This window comes from Heptranchias perlo, chromosome 17 (assembly GCF_035084215.1).
Source record: "Heptranchias perlo isolate sHepPer1 chromosome 17, sHepPer1.hap1, whole genome shotgun sequence".
NCBI lineage: Eukaryota > Metazoa > Chordata > Chondrichthyes > Hexanchiformes > Hexanchidae > Heptranchias > Heptranchias perlo.
The window spans coordinates 49812298-49840094 of NC_090341.1; the positions used below are offsets into that span (position 1 = coordinate 49812298).

At 48.3% G+C, this 27797-nt stretch overlaps 1 protein-coding gene across 1 annotated transcript in view; it reads left to right on the top strand.

Moving 5' to 3' along the window:
• The first annotated feature begins 6629 nt into the window (after positions 1-6629).
• sec13 (SEC13 homolog, nuclear pore and COPII coat complex component) overlaps positions 6630-27797 on the top strand; it is a 41037-nt gene continuing 19869 nt past the window's right edge. Inside the window, exons 1-3 of the mRNA XM_067998975.1 lie at positions 6630-6722; positions 13574-13618; positions 25729-25844. Coding sequence (XP_067855076.1) covers positions 6720-6722; positions 13574-13618; positions 25729-25844 — 164 coding nt within the window. The 5' untranslated portion in view covers positions 6630-6719. The remainder of the gene's footprint in view (positions 6723-13573; positions 13619-25728; positions 25845-27797) is intronic.

Sequence of the window (27797 nt, forward strand, 5' to 3'; positions counted from 1 at the left end):
AATGATCCCAGAGAGAGAGACAGAGTTACTATCAACCTTACAGAACCATCTACTGGGAATGATCCCAGAGAGAGAGCGAGTTAATATCAACCCCACAGAACCATCTACTGGGAATGATCCGAGAGAGAGAGTTAATATCAACCCCACAGAACCATCTACTGGGAATGATCAGAGAGAGAGAGAGTTAATATCAACCCAACATAACCATCTACTGGGAATGATCCGAGAGAGAGATAATATCAACCCTACAGAACCATCTACTGGGAATGATCCGAGAGAGAGAGCGAGTTAATATCAACCTTACAGAACCATCTACTGGGAATGATCCGAGAGAGAGAGCGAGTTAATATCAACCCCACAGAACCATCTACTGGGAATGATCCGAGAGAGAGAGAGTTAATATCAAACCAACAGAACTATCTACTGGGAATGATCCGAGAGAGATAGAGAGAGTTAATATCAACCCAACAGAACCATCTACTGGAAATGATCCGAGAGAGAGAGAGAGAGTTAATATCAACCCTACAGAACCATCTACTGGAAATGATCCGAGAGAGAGAGAGAGAGAGAGTGTTAATATCAAACCAACAGAACTATCTACTGACAATGATCAGAGAGAGAGAGAGAGTTAGTATCAAACCAACAGAACTATCTACTGGGAATGATCCCAGAGAGAGACAGAGAGTTAATATCAAACCAACAGAACTATCTACTGGGAATGATCCGAGAGACAGAGAGTTAATATCAAACCAACAAAACTATCGACCTGGAATGATCCCAGAGAGAGAGCGAGCGGGAGAGATACTATTAACCAAACAGAACCATCTATTAGGAATGATCTGAGAGAGAGAGAGAGAGAGAGATAATATCAACCCAACAGAACTATCTACCGGGAATGTTCCAAAAGAGATAGAGATATCAACCATACAGAGCTATCCACTGGGAATGATCCAAGAGAGATAATATTAACTCTACAGAACCATCTACCGGGAATGATCTGAGAGACAGAGTTACTATCAACCCAACATAACCAACTACTAGGAACGATCCGAAAAAGAGAGAGAGAGAGCATATTAACCCTACAGAACCACATACTGAGAATGTTCCATGTGACAGCATATCAACCCAACATCCAAAAGAGAGAATCGACCCAACAGAACCATCTACTGGGAATGATTCAAAAGACAGAGATAATATGACCCCAACAGACTACTGGGATTTTTTTTATTCATTCATGGGATGTGGGCATCGCTGACAAGGCCAGCATTTATTGTCCATCCCTAATTGCCCTTGAGAAAGTGGTGGTGAGCTGCCTTCTTGAACCACTGCAGTCCGTGTGGTGAAGGTTCTCCCACAGTGCTGTTAGGAAGGGAGTTCCAGGATTTTGACCCAGCAACGATGAAGGAACGGCAATATATTTCTCAGTCAGGATGGTATGTGACTTGGAGGGGAACGTGCAGGTGTTGTTCCCATACGCCTGCTGCCCTTGTCCTTCTAGGTGGTAGAGGTCGCGGGTTTGGGAGGTGCTGTCGAAGAAGCCTTGGGGAATTGCTGCAGTGCATCCTGTGGATGGTACACACTGCAGTCACGGTGCGCCGATGGTGAAGGGAGTGAATGTTTAAGGTGGTAGGTGAGGTGCCAATCAAGCGGGCTGCTTTGTCCTGGATGGTGTTGAGCTTCTTGAGTGTTGTTGGAGCTGCACTCATCCAGGCAAATGGAGAGTATTCCATCACACTTCTGACTTGTGCCTTGTAGATGTTGATGGTGGGGGATTTGGCAATGGTAATGCCGTTGAATGTCAAGGGGAGGTGGTTAAACTCTCTCTTGTTGGAGATGGTCATTGCCTGGCACTTGACTGGCGCGAATGTTACTTGCCACTTATCAGCCCAAGCCTGAATGTTGTCCAGGTCTTGCTGCATGCGGGCACGGACTGCTTCACTATTTGATGGGTTGCGAATGGAACTGAACACTGTGCAATCATCAGCAAATATCCCCACCTCTGACTTTATGTTGGAGGGAAGGTCATTGATGAAGCAGCTGAAGATGGTTGGGCCTAGAACACTGCCCTGAGGAACTCCTGCAGCGATGTCCTGGGGCTGAGATGATTGGCCTCCAACAACCACTACCATCTTCCTTTGTGCTAGGTATGACTCCAGCCACTGGAGAGTTTCCCCCGATTCCCATTGACTTCAATTTTAGTAGGGCTCCTTGGTGCCACACTCAATCATATGCTGCCTTGATGTCAAGGGCAGTCACTCTCACCTCACCTCTGGAATTCAGTTCTTTTGTCCATGTTTGGACCAAGGCTGTAATGAGGTCTGAAGCCAAGTGGTCCTGGCAGAACCGAGACTGAGCATCGGTGAGCAGGTTACTGGTGATTAGGTGCTGCTTGATAGCACTGTCGACGACACCTTCCATCACTTTGATGATGATTGAGAGTAGACTGATGGGGCGGTAATTCATCGGATTGAATTTGTCTTGCTTTTTGTGGACAAGACGTACCTGGGCAATTTTCCACATTGTCAGGTGGATGCCAGTGTTGTAGCTGTACTGGAACAGCTTGGCTAGAGGTGCGGCTAGTTCTGGAGCACAAGTCTTCAGCACTACAGCCGGGATGTTGTCGGGGCCCATAGCCTTTGCTGTATTCAGCCGTTTCTTGATATCACGTGGAGTGAATCGAATTGGCTGAAGACTGGCTTCTGTGATGGTGGGGATATCGGGAGGAGGCCGAGATGGATCATCCACTTGGCACTTCTGGCTGAAGATAGTTGCAAACACTTCAGCCTTGTCTTTTGCATTCACGTGCTGGACTCTGCCATCATTGAGGATGGGGATGTTCACGGAGCCTCCTCCTCCCGTTAGTTATTTAATTGTCTACCACCATTCATGACTGGATGTGGCAGGACTGCAGAGCTTTGATCTGATCCGCTGGTTGTGGAATCGCTTAGCTCTGTCTATAGCATGTTGCTTCTGCTGTTTAGCATGAATGTAGTCCTGAGTTGTAGCTTCACCAGGTTGGCACCTCATTTTTCGGCAGGCCTGGTGCTGCTCCTGGCATGCTCTTCTACACTCCTCATTGACGCAGGGTTGATCCCCTGGCTTGATGGTAATGGTAGAGTGAGGGATGTGCTGGGCCATGAGGTTACAGATTGTGCTGGAATACAATTCTGCTGCTGCTGATGTCCCACAGCGCCTCATGGATGCCCATTTTTGAGCTGCCAGATCTGTTCTGAATCTATCCCATTTAGCACGGTGGTAGTGCCACACAACATGTTGGATGGTGTCCTCAGTGTGAAGACAGGACTTCGTCTCCACGAGGGCTGTGCGGTGGTCACTCCTACCAATACTGTCATGGACAGATGCATCTGCAACAGGTAGATTGGTGAGGACGAGGTCAAGTAGGTGTTTCCCTCGTGTTGGTTCGCTCACCACCTGCCGCAGGCCCAGTCTGGCAGCTATGTCCTTCAGGACTCGGCCAGCTCGGTCAGTAGTAGTGCTACCGAGCCACTCTTGGTGATGGACATTGAAGTCCCCCACCCAGAGTACATTCTGTGCCCTTGCTACCCTCAGTGCTTCCTCCAAGTGGTGCTCAACATGGAGGAGGACTGATTCATCAGCTGAGGGAGGGCGGTAAGTGGTAATCAGCAGGAGGTTTCCTTGCTGATCCAAAAGAGATAGAGATAATATCATTCCTACAGAGCCATCCACTGGGAATGATCAGAGAGAGAGAATTAATATCATTCCTACAGAGCCATCCACTGGGAATGATCAGAGAGAGAGAGTTAATATCATTCCTACAGAGCCATCCACTGGGAATGATCAGAGAGAGAGAGTTAATATCATTCCTACAGAGCCATCCACTGGGAATAATCACAGAGAGAGAGTTAATATCAACCCAACTGTACCATATACTGGGAATGATCCGAGAGAGAGAGAGAGAGATAATTAATAGCAACTCAACGGATCCATCTACTGGGAATGATCCAAGTGATGTCCAAAACAGAGAATCAACCCAACAGAATCATCCACTGAGAATGATCTGACAGAGTAACATAATATTAATGCAACAGAGTTGATCAGGAATGATCCAAAAAGGGAGAGCATCATTATCTCAACAGTACAATCATAGACACAGCATGTCAGTCAAATAGTGTCACTGCAAAAATCTGGCTCACTTTCAGTTAAACCTAAATGCAAAAACTATAATTTAAGTTATTAAATTGTCACAGTAAACTAAAGAAAAAAGTTACACTTCTGTATAGAATCACAGAATCATGGAAAGGTTACAGCACGGAAGGAGGCCATTCGGCCCATCGAGTCCGTGCCGGCTCTATGCGCGAGCAATCCAGTTAGTCCCACTCCCCCGCCCTATCCCCATAGCCCTGCAAATTTTTTCCTTTCAAGTACTTATCCAGTTCCCTTTTGAAGGCCATGATTGAATCTACCTCCACCATCCCGCCCCGACAGTGCATTCCAGATCCTAACCACTCGCTGTGTAAAAAAAAGTTTTTCTTCATGTCACCTTTGGTTCTTTCCTACTATATTCAGCAATAGATTTTGCTATTGTATTATATTAATAAATGTACATTTAAATCAGCGTCATCTCACAAATATATCCAGGCTATCAGTATTTACCAAGACTTATGTATCCTTAAAAAAATTGCATTAACAATCAACTTACATTCAGATAAATGGCCATGAGCAGCATTAGAACTCAGATTGAAAAAAAAACTAGCAACCAGTTTAAAGGGAAGGAAAGTTTTTAATTCAAAGTACTCCCAGAACTTCTTTATAAAAATGTTAATAGAATTACACAGAATCTACGACACAGAAACAGGCCACTGGTCTGTGCTGATTCTTATCCTCCACACTAGCCTCTTCCCACTCCAATTACCTCTTCCCGCTTTGCCCCTCATATCTGTGTGTGTGTGGGTGCTGCTGATGCTCAAGGTGCTCTGTGTGTGTGTGTGTGTGTGTGTGGGTTGTCGCGGCTCAGGGTGCTGTGTGTGTGTGTGGGTGCTGTCGTGACTCTGGGTACTGTGTGTGTGTGTGTGTGTGTGTGCTGTCGTGACTCAAGGTGCTGTGTGTGTGGGTGGGTGCTGTCACGGCTCAGGGTGCTGTGTGTGTGGGTGGGTGCTGTCACGGCTCAGGGTGCTGTGTGTGTGGGTGTTGTCGGGGCTCAGGGTGCTGTGTGTGTGGGTGGGTGCTGTCACGGCTCAGGGTGCTGTGTGTGTGGGTGTTGTCGGGGCTCAGGGTGCTGTGTGTGTGGGTGGGTGCTGTCACGGCTCAGGGTGCTGTGTGTGTGGGTGCTGTGTGTATGTGTGCGCTGTCGTGACTCGGTGGTGTGTGGGTGCTGTCGTGGCTCAGGGTGCTGTGTGGGTGTGGGTGCTGTCACAGCTCAGGGTGCTGTGTGGGTGTGTGTGCTGTCACAGCTCAGAGTTCTGTGTGAGTGTGGGTGCTGTCACAGCTCAGAGTTCTGTGTGAGTGTGGGTGCTGTCACGGCTCAGGGTGCTGTGTGTGTGGGTGCTGTGTGTGTGTGTGCGCTGTCGTGACTCGGTGCTGTGTGGGTGTGTGTGCTGTCACAGCTCAGGGTGCTGTGTGAGTGTGGGTGCTGTCACAGCTCAGAGTTCTGTGTGAGTGTGGGTGCTGTCGCGGCTCAGGGTGCTGAGTGTGTGAGTGTGGGTGCTGTGTGAGTGTGGGTGCTGTCGTGACTCGGTGCTGTGTGGGTGTGTGGGTGTCGTCACGGCTCAGGGTGCTGTGTGTGGGTGGGTGCTGTCGTGGCTCAGGGTGCTGTGTGGGTGTGGGTGCTGTCACAGCTCAGGGTGCTGTGTGGGTGTGGGTGCTGTGTGGGTGTGGGTGCTGTGTGAGTGTGGGTGCTGTCGCGGCTCAGGGTGCTGTGTGTGTGTGGGTGCTGTCGCGGCTCAGGGTGCTGTGTGAGTGTGGGTGCTGTCGCAGCTCAGGGTGCTGTGTGAGTGTGGGTGCTGTCGCGGCTCAGGGTGCTGTGTGAGTGTGGGTGCTGTCGCGGCTCAGGGTGCTGTGTGAGTGTGGGTGCTGTCGCGGCTCAGGGTGCTGTGTGTGTGTGGGTGCTGTCGCGGCTCAGGGTGCTGTGTGTGTGTGGGTGCTGTCGCGGCTCAGGGTGCTGTGTGTGTGTGGGTGCTGTCGCGGCTCAGGGTGCTGTGTGAGTGTGGGTGCTGTGTGTGTGTGGGTGCTGTCGCGGCTCAGGGTGCTGTGTGTGTGTGGGTGCTGTCGCGGCTCAGGGTGCTGTGTGAGTGTGGGTGCTGTGTGTGTGTGGGTGCTGTCGCGGCTCAGGGTGCTGTGTGTGTGTGGGTGCTGTCGCGGCTCAGGGTGCTGTGTGTGTGTGGGTGCTGTCGCGGCTCAGGGTGCTGTGTGTGTGTGGGTGCTGTCGCGGCTCAGGGTGCTGTGTGTGTGTGTGGGTGCTGTCGCGGCTCAGGGTGCTGTGTGAGTGTGGGTGCTGTCGCGGCTCAGGGTGCTGTGTGTGTGTGTGGGTGCTGTCGCGGCTCAGGGTGCTGTGTGAGTGTGGGTGCTGTCGCGGCTCAGGGTGCTGCGCTCCAGCTCTCAGTGGGGGCGCTGCGGAACTTTTGTTTCTGTTCCTCGGAGGGAGTCGGTAGTTTTATAGCGCGGCACAAGTTTGAGGCTTGCCACGTCTGAGAGGAGCGGAAGCGGGTGTGGGACCGGGACAGCGAGCGGCCGGCGGAGCCATGGTGAGTAGGCCGCGATAAGTGGCCCCGCTGTACTGTCAGAGTCCGGGCCTTAGGCATCTTGAGCCGTTGGAAGCGGCTGCAGAGCAGACCTGGGCGGGGCGGCCCTACCCGTGTGGCAGTGCCCTGGGCGGAGGGGGGGGGCCCTACCCGTGTGGCAGTGCCCTGGGCGGGGGGGGGGCCCTACCCGTGTGGCAGTGCCCTGGGCGGGGGGGGGGCCCTACCCGTGTGGCAGTGCCCTGGGCGGGGGGGGGGGGCCCTACCCGTGTGGCAGTGCCCTGGGCGGGGGGGGGCCCTACCCGTGTGGCAGTGCCCTGGGCGGAGGGGGGGCCCTACCCGTGTGGCAGTGCCCTGGGCGGAGGGGGGGGCCCTACCCGTGTGGCAGTGCCCTGGGCGGAGGGGGGGCCCTACCCGTGTGGCAGTGCCCTGGGCGGAGGGGGGCCTTCCCGTGTGGCAGTGCCCTGGGCGGAGGGGGGGCCTTCCCGTGTGGCAGTGCCCTGGGCGGAGGGGGGGCCTTCCCGTGTGGCAGTGCCCTGGGCGGGGGGGGGCCCTACCCGTGTGGCAGTGCCCTGGGCGGAGGGGGGGCCCTACCCGTGTGGCAGTGCCCTGGGCGGGGGGGGGCCCTACCCGTGTGGCAGTGCCCTGGGCGGGGGGGGGCCCTACCCGTGTGGCAGTGCCCTGGGCGGAGGGGGGGCCTTCCCGTGTGGCAGTGCCCTGGGCGGGGGACCTACCCATCGGTGGTGGGGCTCTGCTTATGGTGGACAGGGACGGCCTCTGCTTCTGCTGTGTGTCTGCCCTTGGGTGGGTTTCTACCCTGTGAGGGTGGCCTGGGTGGGCGCTCTGCCCGTATGGGGCAGCGGAAGAGTGCCCCAGCAGGGAATGTTTCATTTTGTGTTGAGGGGAGTGTTGAGTATGTGTCAGGGGGACTAGAACCTCCTGGGGTGAGGGAGGGATGGGGATATAATTATAGCATGACCTGAAGTCCATGTTTTGTACAATTCGGGGTTTGGTATTTACCTCCTTAAGCTGCAGTGGGGCTCCTGATACAATAGGCTGAATTTTGATGTGAACGGCGTCCGCCATTCGTTGGACTTGCACTTGCCCATAGACTTTCCATGAGCTTTTGCACTGCAAGTTCCATTAAACTAGAAATCCAAGAAGCACGGGCCCCTCCACAGGGCATCTGGGACCTGTGTGAACAGGGCAAGCAACTGTATATCTCCTTAAAATCAGATTGAAGCAATGGTAATAAGCCGAGCAGAGTCTGAACCAAGAAGTGTAAGTTAGAATAATGAATTTAATATCAGGCCAGGTACAGAAAGCAAAATAGAGAGGTTAAGAAAGATTGAATTAAGAGACAGATAAAAGAAACAAAACAAGTTTTTTAAAAAATGTATTTAAAATTTTCTTTTTAAGTGTCCAACAATAATTAAAATCTGAAGGAATGAGATTCCACAGTTGTGAAAGTTAATTTTCAGTGCCAGAGAGGTTGAAAGGGTACTTAGACTTGAAATGACAACTTTTATTGGTGAACTTAGCCCGTATCTATCAGATAAGTACAGGGACTTCACGCCATTCAATACATTTGAACAGGGAGCCAAACAGCGAGATGCTGTATTTGCACAGCTTTTGGAGAAGCATTGTATCTGGTACAGCAACCGCCGTATTTCCACGTTTAACTGCACATGTGCGGTCGTTAGAAGTTACTGTCCAATTTGCACATGAATAACAGTGAGCGTTGTTAACTTCACCATTGTTTTTACAGCAAAATCCGATCCATTATCTCCTTCCAAGTGGCAACAGGCACATCTCACTCACGTTAGCCCTTCAACTGCTCTCTACCTTTGCCCAGCTCCTCCCTCGCTGACGTGTATCTAAATCCCTCCCGCTCCCCCATTTATTGTTCCTGGCCATCATCCCACCACATTTTACTCCCTCATTGAACGTTCCTGCCTGTTCTTCAGTGCTGTTCCGGAGAGATGTCTAATATGAACTGTGGGACCCACAATCACAAACTGAGTCAATGAGATGATCCACTGGAGGTTCCTTTTAGCAGTTCTAAGTGTTAACGTGATGACCGATGCAAGTCAGGACGGCTCCGGGTTCAACCTCTGGGTCTGAGCTGAGACAGCATGGATACTATAAATTATCTTAGTGCACCCCTGGACTCAGCGAGGGCATGGGGACTAACAGCCCAGGTTCCCACTCCTGATTGCCATCCACTGACCCCCCCCCCCCCCCCTCCCCCACCCCCATGGAAAGTGCATATAAGAACTTCAGAAATAGGAGCAGGAGTACGCTAAACGACACCTCGAGCCTGCTCTGCCATTCAATTAGATTCTGGCTGATTATAGTCTTACTCACAGAATCACACCTTTCAGCCAATGTCCCAGACTCTTCCATTACCATCCCTGGGTATGTCCTGTCCCACCAGAGGTGGCGGTACAGTGATATACAGTCAGGAGGGAGTGGCCCTGGGAGTCCTCAACATTGACTCTGGACCCCATGAAATCTCATGGCAACAGCAAGGAAACCTCCTGCTGATTACCACCTACGGCCCTCCCTCAGCTGATGAATCAGTCCTCCTCCATGTTGAGCACCACTTGGAGGAAGCACTGAGGGTAGCAAGGGCACAGAATGTACTCTGGGTGGGGGACTTCAACGTCCATCACCAAGAGTGGCTCGGTAGCACCACAACTGACCGAGCTGGCCGAGTCCTGAAGGACATAGCTGCCAGACTGGGCCTGCGGCAGGTGGTGAGGGAAAAACCTACTTGACCTCGTCCTCACCAATCTACCTGTCGCAGATGCATCTGTCGATGATAGTATTGGTAGGAGTGACCACCGCACAGTCCTTGTGGAGACAAAGTCCCATCTTTGCACTGAGGACACCATCCAACTGGAATTGTACTGGAATACAAATCTGCTGCTGCTGATGGCCCACAGCGCCTCATGGATGCCCAGTTTTGAGCTGCTAGATCTGTTCTGAATCTATCCCATTTAGCACAGTGGTAGTGTGGCACAATCTGTAACCTCATGGCCCGGCATATTCCTCACTCTACCATTACCAACAAGCCAGGGGATCAACCCTGGTTCAATGAGGAGTGTAGAAGAGCATGCCAGGAGCAGCACCAGGCCTGCCTAAAAATGAGGTTTCAATCTGGTGAAGCTACAACACAGGACTACATTCATGCTAAACAGCGAAAGCAACATGCTATAGACAGAGCTAAGCGATTCCACAACCAACGGATCAGATCAAAGCTCTGCAGTCCTGCCACATCCAGTCGTTAAACAACTAACAGGAGGAGGAGGCTCTGTAAACATCCCCATCCTCAATTATGGCAGAGTCCAGCACGTGAGTGCAAAAGACAAGCTGAAGTGTTTGCAACCATCTTCAGCCAGAAGTGCCAAGTGGATGATCCATCTCTGCCTCCTCCTGATATCCCCACCATCACAGAAGCCAGTCTTCAGCCAATTCAATTCACTCCACGTGATGTCAAGAAACGGCTGAGTGCACTGGATACAATAAAGGCTATGGGCCCCGACAACATCCCAGCTGTAGTGCTGAAGACTTGTGCTCCAGAACTAGCTGCGCCTCTAGCCAAGCTGTTCCAGTACAGCTACAACACTGGCATCTACCCGACAATGTGGAAAATTGCCCAGGTATGTCCTGTCCACAAAAAGCAGGACAAATCCAATCCGGCCAATTACCGCCCCATCAGTCTACTCGCAGTCGTCAGCAGAGTGATGGAAGGTATCGTCGACAGTGCTATCAAGTGGCACTTACCAATAACCTGCTCACCGATGCTCAGTTTGGGTTCCTCCAGGACCACTCGGCTCCAGACCTCATTACAGCCTCGGTCCAAACATGGACAAAAGAGCTGAATTCCAGAGGTGAGGTGAGAGTGACTGCCCTTGATATCAAGGCAGCATTTGACCGAGTGTGGCACCAAGGAGCCCTAGTAAAATTGAAGTCAGTGGGAATCAGGGGAAAACTCTCCAGTGGCTGGAGTCATACTTAGCACAAAGGAAGATGGTTGTGGTTGTTGGAGGCCAATCATCTCAGCCCCAGGACATTGCTGCAGGAGTTCCTCAGGGCAGTGTCCTAGGCCCAACCATCTTCAGCTGCTTCATCATTTACCTTCCCTCCATCATAAGGTCAGAAATGGGGATGTTCGCTGATGATTGCGCAGAGTTCAGTTCCATTCGCAACCCCTCAGATAATGAAGCAGTCTGTGCCCGCATGCAGCAAGACCTGGACAACATCCAGGCTTGGGTTGATAAATGGCAAGTAACATTTGTGCCAGACTAGTGCCAGGCAATGACCATCTCCAACAAGAGAGAGTCTAACCACCTCCCCTTGACATTCAACGGCATTACCATCGCCGAATCCCCCACCTGGGGGTCACCATTGACCAGAAACTTAACTGGACCAGCCACATAAATACTGTGGCTACAACAGCAGGTCAGAGGCTGGGTATTCTGTGGCGAGTGACTCACCTCCTGACTCCCCAAAGCCTTTCCACCATCTACAAGGCACAAGTCAGGAATGTGATGGAATGCTATCCACTTGTCTGGATGAGTGCAGCTCCAACAACACTCAAGAAGCTCAACACCATCCAGGACAAAGCAGCCCGCTTGATTGGCACCCCATCCACCACCCTAAACATTCACTCCCTTCACCACCGGCACACAGTGACTGCAGTGTGTACCATCCACAGGATGCAGTGCAGCAACTCGCCAAGGCTTCTTCGACATCACCTCCCAAACCCATGACGTCTACAACCTAGAAGGACAAGAGCAACAGGCACATGGGAACAATACCACCTGCACGTTCCCCTCCAAGTCACACACCATCCCGACTTGGAAATATATCGCCGTTCCTTCATCATCGCTGGGTCAAAATCCTGGAACTCCCTACCTAACAGCACTATGGGAGAACCTTCACCACACGGACTGCAGCGGTTTAAGAAGGCGGCTCACCACCACCTTCTCGAGGACAACTAGGGATGGGCAATAAATGCCGGCCTCGCCAGCGACGCCCACATCCCATGAACGAATAAAAAAAAATCTTCTACCTTAACTCCACTTTGCTGCTTGATCCTCATATCTCTTGATTCCCCTAGAGTCCAAAAATCTAACTATCTCAACCTTGAACATATTCAACGACTTAGCATCCACAGCCCTCTGTGGTGGAGAATTCCAAATATTCACCACCCTCTGCTGAAGAAATTCCTCCTCATCTCAGTCTTAAAAGCCTGACCCCTTATTCTGAGACTATGCCCCCTGGTTCTAGACTCTCCAGGAGAAACAACCTCTCAGCATCTACCCTGTCAAGCCCCTGTGCAAGTGGGTGAGGACAGGATTAGGTGTGACTGTAATGTTCCTCGTAGTGGAGGAGTGTGATGGCATTCACTGTGTGGGCTCCCATGTGACAAATGGCTGTTTGAGTAAGGTACCAGAGGTAACCTTAGCACCACGATACTCCAACCTCACAAGAGCACTGTACCAGTGTGACAGTTTCAATCCCCACCTCTTGTGGTATGCCAGAGCGAAAGTCCTTGTTTGAACTGTGGGCCCATGCCCACTTGAACCTTGGCTATGATTGCTTGATCTCATTTTGTAGGTCTCTCAACTGCCAGCAGGCAAACTTTCACCCCATCGGATTTAATCCGGTTCTGGAGGTGAAAGGGGGGTGTCTAGCCCACTTAACCGTCCAGCCCACCATGATGTTGCTATGGGGGGGGGGGGGGGAAAAGGAAAGAAATTGCATTTCATGTCCTCAGGACATCCCGAAGTGTCCTGTACTGGCTATGAAAGTCCTGACTGGTAGCACTTTCAAAAGATTGTGGCTTCAAGCCCAGTCCATGACTTGAGCACAGAATCTAGGCTGACACTTCAATGAAGCACTGACTGAGTGCTGCCACTGATAGAGGTGCTATCTTTCAGAAGAGGCGTTAAACCAAGGCACTGCCCGCCAGTTCAGGTGGACACAAAAGGTGGTGGAAGCAGATTGAATAATAATTTTCAGAAGGGATTTGGATATATACATGAAAATGAAAAATTTGCAGGAAAAGAGCGGGGGAGTGGGACTAATTGGATAGCACTTTTAAAGAGCCGGCACAGGCATGATGGGCCGAATGGCATCCTTTGCTGTAAGATTCTATGAGTTGTTAACTAATCACTTTGCATCTGAGGGTGGGAGAGGGGCAAATATGTTGAAGCGGTTGTTTTGATAAATCTTATTTAGTGGTAATTTTTGCAGTGCAGGGGGCTTCAAAAATGTAGTTCGGGGATTGGGTTAGATGCTAGCCTTTCACCTCGTGGACCTGGGTTCAAATCTTAACCCTGACAGAAGGGATGAAAGTTTCTTCTGTCTGCAGATTATAAGGGTTCTAGATTAAATGAGTTAGTGGGGGGCTCACAGCAGAAAATTCGGTACTAATTGGCAGGCTTATCGGAAAGGCCAGAGGATTGCTGGTGTGCAAAAAAACAAAGTCACACTGGTGCGTAGGAGGCAATCTTCAGAGGTTGGGGTTGAGGCATGTAACTGGGAGTGCTTGATACTAGATCAAAAGCAAAATACTGCAGATGCTGGAAATCTGAAGTGAAAACAGAAAATGCTAGAAACATTCAGCAGGTCAGGCAGCATCTGTGGAGAGAGAAACAGAGTTAAGATTTCAGTCTGAGTGCTTGATACAAGGAGTGGATGCCTTGTATGGGGGAAGTGCTGGGAATGATCCAAACATCCCTCGCCTTAAATAGCAGAAACAGGCACTCTGGTAATTTTTTGACCTGATCGTAAATGGTTTCCTTGAATTTCACCCAGTCCATCTTTTTATTTTATTTTCATAGGTTTCTGTAATCAACACAGTGGATACGTCCCACGAGGATATGATTGTAAGTGAATCGCTCATTCGTATGACAGTATGAACTCTCAAAGGGCTGCAATTTGGCTAATTGCTTCTGTCAAAAACATTTAGTGATTGATTAACTTTATGGGGAATGTAATTCAGTCTGAGAACTGAGGTTTCTATTCAGATATGTTTGTATGTCTGTGCGTATGCTTGAATCTAGATATGTTAGGCGGGGGGGGGGTTGGGGAAGAGGGTGGGAGGTGGGAGCTGTTCGTGGAGCTTGTTAATTTAAGGTTAATTTCCTGCTGGTTTTGATCCTACATTTCAGGGCAAAGTCATTCAGCAGTAAAACCAGTCTTGAGTAGTTGTGTTTTAACATGACCTGGGTTCAAATTCAGTCTAGACCAATGGGTTGAGGGCATCTTCTCTCCGTTGTAAGGGAACTAAGTGAAAGAGTTTGAGGAATTTGCAACCTAGATTCTAATAGGAGTGAGCCCCCAGCTTAAAATGGCCAATAATTCTTATTCCGAGCTCACAAGGATGGCTGGTGTTTCACTTGTGGAGTAAGGGGCTCTTACTTGATTTTGTAATTTAGTACATTTTTGGGCCAGACAGAGTGCTTGGGACAGAGGAGGGAACTTTTTACATGTACCTGACCTGGGAATGTTTGAGGGAACTGTGTAGAGGGAGCTTTGCTGTGTATCTAACCTGTACTGTGCCTGGTCTGGGAATGTATATGGGGATACTGTAAAGGGGGCTTTACTCTATCTCGTCCCTCCCTATCTCTGTAACCTCCTCCGATTTTATTGCTCCATCATTGGCAGCTGTGCCTTCAGCTGCCTAGACTGTAAGCTCTGGAATTCCCACCCTAAACCTCTCCGCCCTCTACCTCTCTCCTTTTAAGACACTCCTTAAAAGCTGCCTCTTTGACCAAGCTTTTGGTCACCTGTCCTAATATCTCCTTATGTGGCTCAGTGTCTAATTCTGTCTGATTACGCTCCTGTGAAGTGCCATGGGACGTTTTACTACGTTAAAGGCGCTATATAAATGCAAATTGTTGCTGTTGTATCTATCCTGGGCTGTACCTGACCTTGGAGTGTTTGATGGGACAGAGTAGAGGAAGCTTTACTCTGTATATACCCGGTGCTGTATCCTGTATCTAATCCATGCTGTTATCCGATCTGGGAAAGTTTAATGGGACAGTGTAGAGGGAGCAGTACGCAGCATCCAATCCAAGCTTGTATCAAACCTGAGGAGTGATGGGTCAGATAGTGCAGAAGGATCTTTACTCTAACCCGTGCTGTACCTGCCCTGGGAGTGTTTGAAGGGACAGTGTAGAGGGAGCTTTACTCTGTATCTAACCCGTGCTGTACCTCACCTGAGGAATGCTTGACGCTGATATTGGTGGAATTACCAGGTGTCCCTCACCTGGAAGATCACAAAAATTCCCTAACTGAAAAAAACAAACAAAAATGGAATAAAACCATCACATAAATTGACATGTATAACAAGTAATAAATAGATGTCTGGGAGTGATTCATGAGACTGCAATCTAATCAGGTTTCAGATTGCTATAAACTCCTTGAACTTTGTTTGCTTGTTGTATTACCTTGCGTTGGCTTGTTAAGCTGAGGAATGACGGTGCTGTGGTTCAATTTTCTACATTGCACCTTGCACCCACTCACCACGTCAGATGTTCGAGTGCCCAGAACTGCACACCTCAAAGTGACTAGCACTTTGCAATTCAGACTTCAGGGGTGGTGGGCATTTTGTCACATTTTTTTGTGAATTTATAACTTCAAAAGCTGAATTTGTAATATTGCAGGTAAATGCCCTTCAAAAAGAAATCAACTTGAATTATGCTGGCACGGTTCATTCTCATTGGCTGCAGCTTGTGTCAGTCAGGGCAAGTCCCCCCCTTCAGTACTGTGTGTGTGTGTGACTATTGGCCCCCTTCGTTTAGATCATTTGCCAGGGAAAGACATTAAGTGGATGATGGATATGGGTTCAGGCAATAACTGGATACGCCTCTGGAGAGAGCTGAGTTGAGCTGTCGTGCGTACATTGACATTATCATTGCAGCTTAATGAACGGATCACAGTTCAGTTTGAACTTGCGGTGGTTATGCCCCTGTCATTAATGCTTCAGTGCAGACACCCTGAGTTGTCTTTTGTTTTAAATATATATAAACCATCTGCATCACAGGCAGTGCTTGCCACCTCTCAACGGACAGTTCTGAGCATTCCTGGGGGAGGGCTGGGTTCTCCCTGGTGCAGATCGTGACTGGCACCTGGAGATCAGGGGGAGGGATTGAGAGATGACAGAAGGAGCTTGTTTCTGTCACGCACACTCACTTATTCCCAAATACACTTAAGCCCGCGCTGCAATTATTTCTAACAGCAGGATGTCCAGTGCACAACCCAGGTACTGCAATGCAGTTTGTCTCGTTTCTGTGCATCGCAGTACAGACTCCTGTTTTGCAAGAGGAAATCAGTAGAGTGATTATTTGTTGTTCCACCAGAGTATTAGGAAGGACAGCAGGTAGCCAGAGCAGTGCTACAACGAGGGAAAGTGGGAACAGATTAATTCAATAATCTTTTGAAGGGGGAGGGAAGAGAGAGAGAGAGAGAGAGAGAGAGAGACAGACAGACAGACAGACATGTGATTGTGATTTTGAGTCATTTAAAGCAAAAGTGTCCACAGTTATATAGCACTCATGCAAGTTGTATAATAGAGAACAGATGCCCGTGTGTAAGGTACATGCTGGAATTTATTGGAGATTTTTCCGATGGTTTATCCGTAGAACACTGGATGCTCAGGAGTGAGTTGCAGGCTGCAATATAGTCAATAGCATAGGTGGCTCTGCGATTTAATACTTAATCCTCTCTGAGAATTTTTTTTTAAACTGGTCTGGTGTCAGTCACATCTAGAAAGAGACAAACTCCTGTTTATAAAGTAGAATACCTTTCACCCTCATGAGAATATTGGGTAGTGGAGAGAACCAAAGTGGTATGAGTTGTGTGCCACACCCATCAGAAACCAGCCTGACCCCGCCACTATAACAGTGATGGGGCAATTCTGCTGCTTTTTTTGAGGCTAATTAAATTCACCCTCATTAAAATGATTAGTTCTCCTTTAGGGGAAAATTTTACTCCTTTGCCATCTCTCGTTCTATTACAACCCTAGTTGCCTGCTGTCTCTGCCTCTTTCCATGTTGGAAAGGTCTATCCTCTACCTGGTGTCTTCTCGTAGTGCGGCCATAAAGTTTGAGAGTTGGTGAAAGGTTTGTGTCCACAATCTCCCAAAGTGCGAGCCCTCCATAATACCACCTGCTGCACCCCTCCTCTTGTAGCTCAGCCTAATCCCGGCACGTGCTGAGCAATGATTATCTGCCTATGCCATCTCTGATGTTTCAGCGACACGAATAAGGTCTTTCCTCTCCTAAAAGCAGAGGCGTCACATATGCAATTCCACCAGGAGTCACTACATAGCAATCGGGGATGGAGATTTTATTCTAGAGGTATTAAGACCAACTGTAACACCCCCTACTGCCATTCCCAACAAGATCAGGAAACTCAGCATAAACCAAGGGCTGAACCCATGACCTACCGGGCTCAATACCACACTGGAATTATTTGGTGAGGAACCACGCAGTGTATTTTAACCAGAAAGCAGCTGCTTGTCCATTCAAGCACCGAACGTTACTTAGTAATCGTACTCTGAAGACCAGAAGAGATGTAAATGAACCAATAAAAACAGTGCCTCAGACAGTGACGTTCATATCAGTGCGTGCTAATCACCTTCATCCGCAGTGAGCTCCTTCACAGCTTTTATAGTTTCACTTTCTATAGTTATCATATAGTTATGATTCATAACCTTTATTTATATTCATTACATAAATAGCAGAAATGCCAAGAGACTCAGATGTAATATTTACACAGGTCGTGCACTCAACATAATAACCCATGTTCTCACTTGTGTGCTCTTTGTGCACAATGGTAGAAATACTGACCATATATATTTGAGCACAGAAGGAGGCCATTTTTGTTTGGGTCGCCAACGTTGGTCTTTTCCCCTCCCCCCCCCCCCCCCCCCCCCCATCTCCAATATTTTGATAACTAATAAACGAAAGTGTTCAAAGAAAATGAAAAGAAATGCACTATGACTTTTCTCCCGGATTGCTTGCAGCAGTGAACAGGAGATTAATCTTTAATTTTTGGACAATCTTGGAGGGTTGGCGATTCTAATTTTGCCCCTCATGCCTGTGCCACTGCTAGCTCTATACTGGAACCATCTAGTGCTATTTTCCTGCTCTTTCCCTGTAACCTGTAACATTTTCCTTCACGTTTATCCAACTCCTTTCTTTTGAGTGAATCAGTTTCAATACCCTCTTCTTGCAGCGTATTCCATATTCTAATAACTTTTTGCATGAAAAGTGATCTAATCTCCCCTTTGTTTCTAGTACTAATCCAAATTCATGAACCCTTGTTATCAATTCCCCAGCTAGAGAATCAGATGACCTTTTTGAACATTTCTGTAAGATCTCCCTCTCAACCTTCTCTGCTCCATTAAATACAGCCTTAGTTTTCAAAGTCTGTCATCGCAACCCGTATCCTCTCTTCCCTGGTATCAGTCTCCGATCAGTACTAAATGCAATGGATTACTGACGTCTTTCGGTTGAAGTGCATGTCATGTTTTATACGATACAGCGTTGGATGTAAGGTTTAGTGCCTAAGAATGCTGCTGATTGTGACTCCCACATGAAATCCGTTTTGGATCAAGGTTATAAAATAAACAACTATTTTTTACTTGGGATTGGGCAATGCTGGCAAAGCCACAATTATTGCCCTTCCCTTGTTGCTCTGAGGATAGTCTGAGGTAGGGAACTGAAAATAATATGGCATTTTGTTGCATTTTTAAAAATGTTCTCACCTTGCCCCTCCTTTCTTGGGGGGGGGGGGGGTGGGGGCGGTTACAGCCCTTGCTGGGAAATGGTTCCACATAATCTGGCAGCCTTTGGAGGAAATGTCACTGGATGGTACAGGTGCAGGCATCTTGGCTAATTAATTCCACCCCTCCTCCCCCCCCCCCCCCCCCCCCTCCGCTCCAAACCCTCACCTTAACCCAGGGACACCGATTGTAGTCCCCACCACCTCCTGCTGAAGTCAGCACAGACCAGGGATCAACCCTGGGATCCTCTTGATCTGTATGGCTCAGTAGCCATGAACATGGTGCAATCATCAGCGAACATCCCCATTTCTGACCTTATGTTGGAGGGAAGGTCATTGATGAAGCAGCTGCATCTCGCGCAGCCATTGGGAGAAGTACTTTGAAAAGCACTTTGATGACAGTGTGGTCACGGGGTGTTCAGTAAAGTGGAAGAGTGGGTGTGTCAGCTTTTCATATTCGAACTGTGGAAAAAACACAGTACAAATGTAGATTCTGTCCTTTCAAACTTGGGCCCCGGATACAGGTCTTTGGTAGTTGTGATGAGAGCAGTGCAGGAATTTTGGATTTCTTTTTGACTCATGAGAAAATTTGTTCCTTTTGATAAAATCATGCTTTGGTGTTAAAAATAGAAACCATATTGAGTAGAATGAAGGAGTTTGATTTGCCCTTTTGCCATCTTAGATGGAGAAATCGATGTCTGAAACAGACCTGGCTGCTTTTGATGCCTGTGTCTCAGTCACAGATAGACCCTGATGTAATACCCACACTAGGCTTGCCAGACTGTTCCCAAACCTGGGATTTTCTTGCTTGCACAGGAGAGTGGTTTTACAAATACTTTTTTCTGTAATTTGTCTGTTAGTAGAGCAGCAAGGACTGGACAGACTGTTTTGGAAGAAAAGCTCTTTGGGTTAAAGCTTCTTTACTGGCGTGTCACGTTTATGCAGAGCTGTTGCTGCTGGAGTCATACCTAGCACAAAGGAAGATGGTAGTGGTTGTTGGAGGCCAATCATCTCAGCCCCAGGACATTGCTGCAGGAGTTCCTCAGGGCAGTTTTCTAGGCCCAACCATCTTCAGCTGCTTCATCAATGAACTTCCCTCCAACATAAGGTCAGAAATGGGGATGTTCGCTGATGATTGCTCCATGTTCAGTTCCATTCGCAACCCCTCAAATAACGAAGCAGTCCATGCCCGCATGCAGCAAGACCTGGACAACATCCAGGCTTGGGCTGATAAGTGGCAAGTAACATTCGCGTCAGACAAGTGCCAGGCAATGACTATCTCCAACAAGAGAGAGTCTAACCACCTCCCCTTGACATTCAACGGCATTACCATCGCCAAATCCCCCACCATCAACATCCTGGGGGTCACCGTTGACCAGAAACTTAACTGGACCAGCCATATAAATACTGTGGCTACAAAAGCAGGTCAGAGGCTGGGTATTCTGCGGCGAGTGACTCACCTCCTGACTCCCCAAAGACTTTCCACCATCTACAAGGCACAAGTCAGGAGTGTGATGGAATACTCTCCACTTGCCTGGATGAGTGCAGCTCCAACAACACTCAAGAAGCTCGACACCATCCAGGACAAAGCAGTCCGCTTGATTGGCACCCCATCCACCACCCTAAACATTCACTCCCTTCACCACTGGCGCACTGTGGCCGCAGTGTGTACCATCCACAGGATGCACTGCAGCAACTCGCCAAGGCTTCTTCGACTGTACCTCCCAAACCCGCGACCTCTACCACCTAGAAGGACAAGGGCAGCAGGTACATGGGAACAACACCACCTGCACGTTCCCCTGCAAGTCACACACCATCCCGACTTGAAAATATTTCGTCGTTCCTTCATCGTCGCTGGGTCAAAATCCTGGAACTCCCTTCCTAACAGCACTGTGGGAGAACCTTCACCACACGGACTGCAGCGGTTCAAGAAGGTGGCTCACCACCACCTTCTCAAGGGCAATTAGGGATGGGCAATAAATGCCGGCCTCGCCAGCGACGCCCACATCCCATGAATGAATAAAAAAAAGCACTAAGTTCTGGATTTCCTATAGTTTGCTTTTTTTGGGTCAGGTTTTGGTTTTTGCAAATTAAAGATTTGATTTGATATTAAAAAAAATGAGGGTCACATATTTTGTGATGCAACTCCATTCTGGAGATTTAGAATGAATTTCAGTAAGGAAATTAAAGGTGTACCCCTTTCTCCCCCACCCCCACCTCTCTGCAATGAGTGTGAAGGTCCCATAAAGGCACTATATAAATGCAAGTTCTTTCTTTATAGCTTGCAGGTGTTTCTGATCGTGAGTGCAGAGAAAAATAACTGCAGCTTTACATCTAGACTGAGCGGTTCGATTTATTGTTGGACCAGTTCCTCGATTGAGGATTCAGGCAATTCTAGATGACCGTGCATCACTGCTGTCCTGCAGAGGGTTTATTGCTCATATGCAGTTACCAGGCTGTGGCTCCAAATCGCCGCCTTGTGCATGTAGGAACATTCATGTCATTAAAGGGGAAGGGCGTTCTACCCAAGGGCACACTGCATATTAGCGAAACAGATACAGGTAGAGGCAGCTGTAATGAGGACATGTGCCCCGTCCATTTGACAGTAGTGGCTGTGGAGAGTGCAGTGGAGAGATTTGTGCTGAGGTGCCGGCAAACAGGTGAAATTTCTGGCACCTTAAGTGTATATTGTAGCATTCCAGTTTGATATGGTGCCCGTATTTCGCTTCGCAATTCAGAGACGATAGGATTGAGACTCATAGGGGATAGGGGGCTTTCTTTAAAATCTTTATCTAATTCTAATTCTTTCTTTCGATTTATTTTTTCCTTTTTGTGCCACCCCACTGTTCTTAATTCAGCCTCTTTCCTCAGCCGCCCATTGATTACTGCTACCTCAGGCAATTAAAAAGAAATTCCCAGCCCCAGTGGCATCCTTCTAGTCCAGGCCCAAACCCTAGCCTCAACCCCAGTGGGATTCTCCCACTCCCAGTATGCAGCTTCTCTTCCTGGTCCAAGCCACAGCCATACTCCCTTAGCCTTGTCCCAGTCTCAGTCCAAAGTCCATGCTCTCCTGCCCCCAGTCTGAGCTGGATTTTTAAAAAAAATTACCGGTCCTTGCTCCATCGCCGCCTCCCACTCCCCATCCACCGTTCTCAGTCTGAACCCCAGCCTCAGCACCCATAGCTTACTCCCCCTTCCAGTCCCAGCTCCTACAACCTGTTGATTCTCGAGGCCTTGGGCCTCAACCCCTTCCCAGTCCCCCCACCACCACCCCGCCATGCGTTGGGTACTTAGTTCTGGTCTGTTGCTGTAGGCCTCACCCCAATATACAACAATACACTAAAATTACATCAAAAATTTTAGGCTAAGCTTTTGAGGGAAAACTTTTTCCAGAAAAGAGAGGTAGTTAGATATATTTCATGTACAGATTTGAGGAGCATTCCTTGGGGAGAACTCACCAGCTCTTCTTCAAAATAGAGCTATGGGATCTTTTACCTGAGAGGGCAAATGGGGCCCCGGTTTAACGTCTCATCTGAAAAACGGCACCTCCAACGGTACTCCCTCAGTACTGCACTGGAGTGTCAGCCTGGATTTTATACTCCGATCTCTGGAGTGGGAAAAGGAGAGGAACCTGTGCTGAATCCCACCTCGGTCAACGTTCTACGGCTGAGCAGGCTATTGATAGAAGGAGGCCCAGACGGGCATGTTGTAGAAGGTCTGCTGAGGGCTGTAGATCATTCGTAACCTTGGCGTCCTATTTGGTCCTGAGATGAGCTTCCAACCACATAATCTACTCCATCACCAAGACCGCCTACTTCCACCTCCGTAGCATCGCCCGTCTCGGCCCGTCATACGCTGCTGAAACTCTCATCCGTGCCTTTGTTACCTCTAGTCTTTACTGTTTCAATGCTCTCCTGGTCGGCCTCCCATGTTCCACCCTTCGTAAACTTGAGCTCATCCAAAACTCTGCTGTCCGTATCCTAACTCGCACCAATTCCCGTTTGTCCATCACCCCTGTGCTCGCTGACCTACATTGGCTCCCAATCTGGGAATGCTTCGATTTTAAAATTCTCATCCTTGTTTCCAAATCCCTCCATGGCCTCGCCCCTTCCTATCTCTGTAACCTCCTCCAGCTCTACAACCCTCCGTGACCTCTGCGCTCCTCCAATTCTTGCCTTTTGCACATCCCCGATTTTAAATGCTCCACTATTGGTGGCCATGCCTTCAGCTGCCTAGGCCCTAAGCTCTGGAATTCCATCCTCAAACCCCTCTACCTCTTTCTCCTCCTCCTTTAAGATGCTCCTTAAAAGCTACCTCTCTGACCAAGCTTTTGGTATCTCTCTATATGGCTCGGTGTCAAATTTTGTTTGATAACGTTCCTGTGAAACGTGTTTTACAATGTTAAAGGCGCTATATAAATGCAAGTTGTTGTGGTAGGTGAAGGGGAGGTGACAGCAAATAGCTTTGGACTGTACTGTGTGAAACACTGAAGCTTACCACCAGGCTCAACCCCTGTCACTGGTTCAGATCTGTCTGAAGCTGAAAGGGGGCCCGTACCTGTGCTGTAATTCGGACTAACCCAGAGCCCAGTTACTGATTTTTTTTTTTATCAGGAGCCATAATCCCAACCAATATCTTGCTTGAGAATCATTCATAGGAATGCTGCTGTATCACACAGTGACGAGACACTGGTTTGCGCCTATGAATCAGCACACTGTGAGCTTCTGATTTCATTCAAGCCACTTTAGGCAGTTGTTATGTGGAGTCCATGCATGTCCCTAAGGGAAAGGGTTATAAAGGCCAGTAGTCCTACAAAGTAGTTCTACTTTTATAGGGCTCCTTTCACTTGCTCTGTGGAAGCTGGGGTAACCAAGCATGCCCTTGACTTTCTTCTTTGGTAAATACTAAGAAAAGGAGGAGAAACTACACTGAATCCCAGCTTGGTTAACCTTTTAGCGTTGGGCAGTCTCTGAACGGAGGTCCAGAGAGAGGTGTACTAGCAAGTCTGCTGAGGGCTAGAAGTGAAGGGGAGGTAGTGGCTAATAGCTTTGGCCTGTGTTGTGTGTAACACTGCCACAAATGGTCGTTACATAGTCCTACAACAGCAACTTGCATTTTTGTAGCATCTATTAATTTTTTTAAAATACCCAAGGCGCTTCAAAGAGGAATAAGGAAAAATTATGCTGAGCCAAAGGAGGAGATATTAGGAGAGAAGTGGTGGGTTTTAAGGAGGGTCTCAAAGGAGGGAGAGGGTTCCAGTTCCTTGGGACATAGGTGACTGAAGGCACGGCTACCAATAGGGTGAAAAGGGAGATTGGTGGGGGGGAATTCCGAAGAGGATGCAGTCAGAAGAATGAGAGTTTGGGGGCGATGGGGAGGGGCTTTAAACACAAAGAGGAGAATTTTAAATTTGAGGCATTGGGGTCCAAGGGCTAATATGGGTCGATGAGGACAGGGGTGATAGACGAGGGGACTTGGTGCAGTATAGGACATGGGCAGCAGAGTTTTGGATGAGCCAAGTTTACAGAGGGTAGAGATGGAAAACCAGCAAGGAGGGCATTGAAATAGTTGAGTCTGGAGGTGACAATGGCATGGATGAGGGTTTCAGCAGTAGATGGGCTGACGTAAGGATAGAGGTGGGTAATTTTACAGAGGTGGAAGTAGGTGGTCTTTGTGACTGAGACGATATGGGGTCAGAATCAGTTTGGGATTGAACAAGACGTTGAGGGTGTGAACAGTCTGGTTCAACTTGAGACAGTGACCAGGAAGGGAGCTAGTCAGTGGTGAGGGTGTGGGGGCCAGACGGTTTTGGTCTTCCCATTGTTTAACTGGAGATCAATCAAAGTGGGAATCCTTATGTAGGTGCAGGTGCAACTTAGAGCCCCTTTGGCTATGTAATACAGAGACCAGTGGATGGCAGTGTTGATCAGGATGAACACCAGGATTAGGAGCTCCAATGCTGCATCACGTACTTCCTCCTGTGTGTGTGTTAAATTCGCAGTACTGTAGATTTCTCTGGAATTGAACTGTTGTTGACTGTGGATCAAAATTGCATAAGAGTTGAAATTTAATTTGTGCTTTATCATTGTTGATTGGTAAAGGTTATTTACACTTCAAATAAAATTGATTCATTCAATTCAACTTCAGATCAAAGGCCATTGTGAAATGGGATCAAGGGTCTGTACATTAAAATGCGGAGAGAAATTGGACCCATCAGTCCTCAACAGTGCTCAGGGTTAGTTAATCACCTGCAGTTTCACTGTATCAGGGTTATGCCATACTTTATCAACTGCTCGCTCCTCTATTGCCCCAATGATATCCTTTTTCTTTTAATCATTCATCTTCAAAGGCTTCATTAAGTGGCTCCCTGTTAAAGCTGCATCTAACCCCATGTAAGTGACTTGCTACATGAAATATTGCACTTATACTTTCACACTCCACTCCCTGCTCCATGGCCTAGTCGGTAAAAGCATCATCCAGCCTTGGAAATCAGACATATCACAAGGTCCACAATTTGATCCTGATCTGAATAAGTGATCCCCAGGGCACCATTAGAGGATGCTACAGTTGGTCTCAGCCAATCTGAGGTATGGAAGGGGGTGGAAAAACAAGCAGTCTGTATTGGGTAACCATTGCTAGGAAATGCTGTGTGAGATGGGGGTTTGGTGGGGTGGGGGGGGGCAGCAAATAGGAACAGGATCTGGTTCGAAAGTGCTGCTTTTGCAGTTGATTACTCTGCTCACACTGTCTCGGTTCACAGGTAACGATTAGCCATTTGGCTGAGGTACTGAAGGCCAGCCTGATAGTGCTGTGGATCTGTATCCCAGCCTGAGCCACTGAGGAAGTGGACAACAAATGCCTAGTTCTTCGGTTATTTACAGCATTTATAGTTACTGTCAGTAACCAGTTTCTTAAAGATTTTGTTATATTATTGCAAATGTAGCCAAGGAAATGGCGATGTGTCCAGCGCCTGCCCACTCCAGTCTCTATAACTGGGGCTTGAACATATCTGTTTCGTACTTATGTTGCATTCTTCTGGCGTGGCTCCATCCAGATAACTACAAATATCACTACTGGCACCATTCGTTCATTGGGCAAGCCCTAAGGGAAGTGTTTGTTTCGACGACAGCTACTGGAATAATTTGTGCAATTGCAGCATGCGGTGCAAGTTTACTAAAAGCTTTCTCCACCTGTTTACGTGCAGCATGATGCGCAGATGGATTACTACGGCACCCGTCTCGCAACCTGTTCCTCCGACCGATCCGTGAAGATATTTGATGTTAAAAATGGAGGCCAGATCCTTGTTGCTGACCTGAGGGGGTAAGTGGAAAGTTGTGATCGTTCTTCACTTACGAGCTGGAAGCGTAAACATACGTTCAACTTTATTGAGAGCATTCAGTAGTACACCTGCTTTCTGAAAGACCAAAATTCCATTAATTTCTCTTTATCCAGGACATATTTGTCCATTCCTAAACTTAAAGGTCCAGCTTTTTGCCCACACTGAAGAGGCCAAGCAAGCAAGTCAATTGTAAAAACAATCACTGTCAAGAAAGTCCACCATCACCTCCTCAGGGCAACATGGGTGGGCAATCAGTGCATCCTGGACAACGTCACCCACAAGGTCCCACATGGCAGACTGGTCAAAAAAGTAAAAGCCCATGGGATCCAAGGGAAAGTGGCAAGTTGGATCCAAAATTGACTCATTGGCAGGAAGCAAAGGGTAATGGTCAAAGGGTGTTTTTGTGTCTGGAAGGCTGTTTCCAGTGGGGTTCCGCAGAGCTCGGTACTAGGTACCTAGCTTTTTGTGGTGTATACTAATGATTTGGACTTGTGGTGTATACTAATGATTTGGACTTGAATGTAGGGGGCATGATCCATAAGTTTGCAGATGACACAAAAATTGGCCAAGTGGTTGATAGTGAGGAGGAAAGCTGTAGACTGCAGGAAGATATCAATGGACTGGTCAGGTGGGCAGAAAAGTGGCAAATGGAATTCAATCCAGAGAAGTGAGAGGTAATGCATTTGGGAAGGGCAAACAAGGCAAGGGAATACACAATAAATGGGAGGATACTGAGAGATGTAGAGGAACAGAGACCTTGGAGTGCATTTCCACAGATCCCTGAAGGTAGCAGGACAAGTAGATAAGGTGGTTAAGAAGGCATGTGGAATACTTTCCTTTATTAGATAAGGCATGGAATATAAGAGCAGGGAGGTTATGCTAGAACTGTATAAAACACTAGTTAGGCCACAGCTTGAGTATTGCGTACAGTTCAGGTCACCACATTACAGGAAAGATGTGATTGCACTAGAGAGGGTACAGGGGAGATTTACGAGGATGTTGCCAGGACTGGAGAACTCTGGCTATGAGAAAAGATTGGATAGGCTGGGGTTGTTTTCTTTGGAATAAAAGAGGCTGAGGGGAGATTTAATTGAGGTGTATAAAATTATGAGGGGCCTAGATAGAGTTGGTAGGAAGGACCTATTTCCCTTAGCAGAGGGGTCAGTGACCAGGGGGCATAGATTTAAAGTAATTGGTAGAAGGATTAGAGGGGAGCTGTGGAGTAATGTTTTCACCCAGAGGGTGGCGGGGGTCTGGAACTCACTGCCTGAAAGGGTGGTAGGGGCAGAAACCCTCAACTCATTTAAAAAAAATACTTGGACGAGCACTTGAACTGCCCTAACCTACAGGGCTACGGACCAAGTGCTGGAAAGTGGGATTCAGCTGGATATTTCTTTTTGGCCAGCATGGACACGATGGGCTGAATGGCCTGCTTCTGTGCTGTAACTTTCTATGATTCTATGACATCTTAAGATGCTCTCCCTCCCATCCAGGGCTAATGTAGCAAATGAAATTTATCATTTCAGGCTACCAACTTGGGACGAAGTAAGTATAAGAAACCATCCACCTTTTATGGCTTTAGCATCAACAAGAAGAGTGAGCGACAAGCATTGCTTGGTTCGCATTGTCTGATTCGGTCTGAGGACAGAGCATTCCCGCAATCCCCCTTTCCTCTTCCCGCTGTATACCCTCCACTGGAGTTTCATTGCACAGTTGTATCCTTTTGGGGGGAAAAAAAAATCTTTTAAATGACGTGTGAGAGAATAGTTCCCTCGACCGTGCCCCATCCCCTTCTCCTCTGTTCCACTGGAGGGTATATGCCCTTTCAAAATATAAACCGCCACAACTTTCCCTAGTAATCTCCAGTGAGATTTTTGGACAGTGACAAACAGTCCTTCTGCAAGAGGAGTCAAATTGAGCCAGACTAGCTTGCA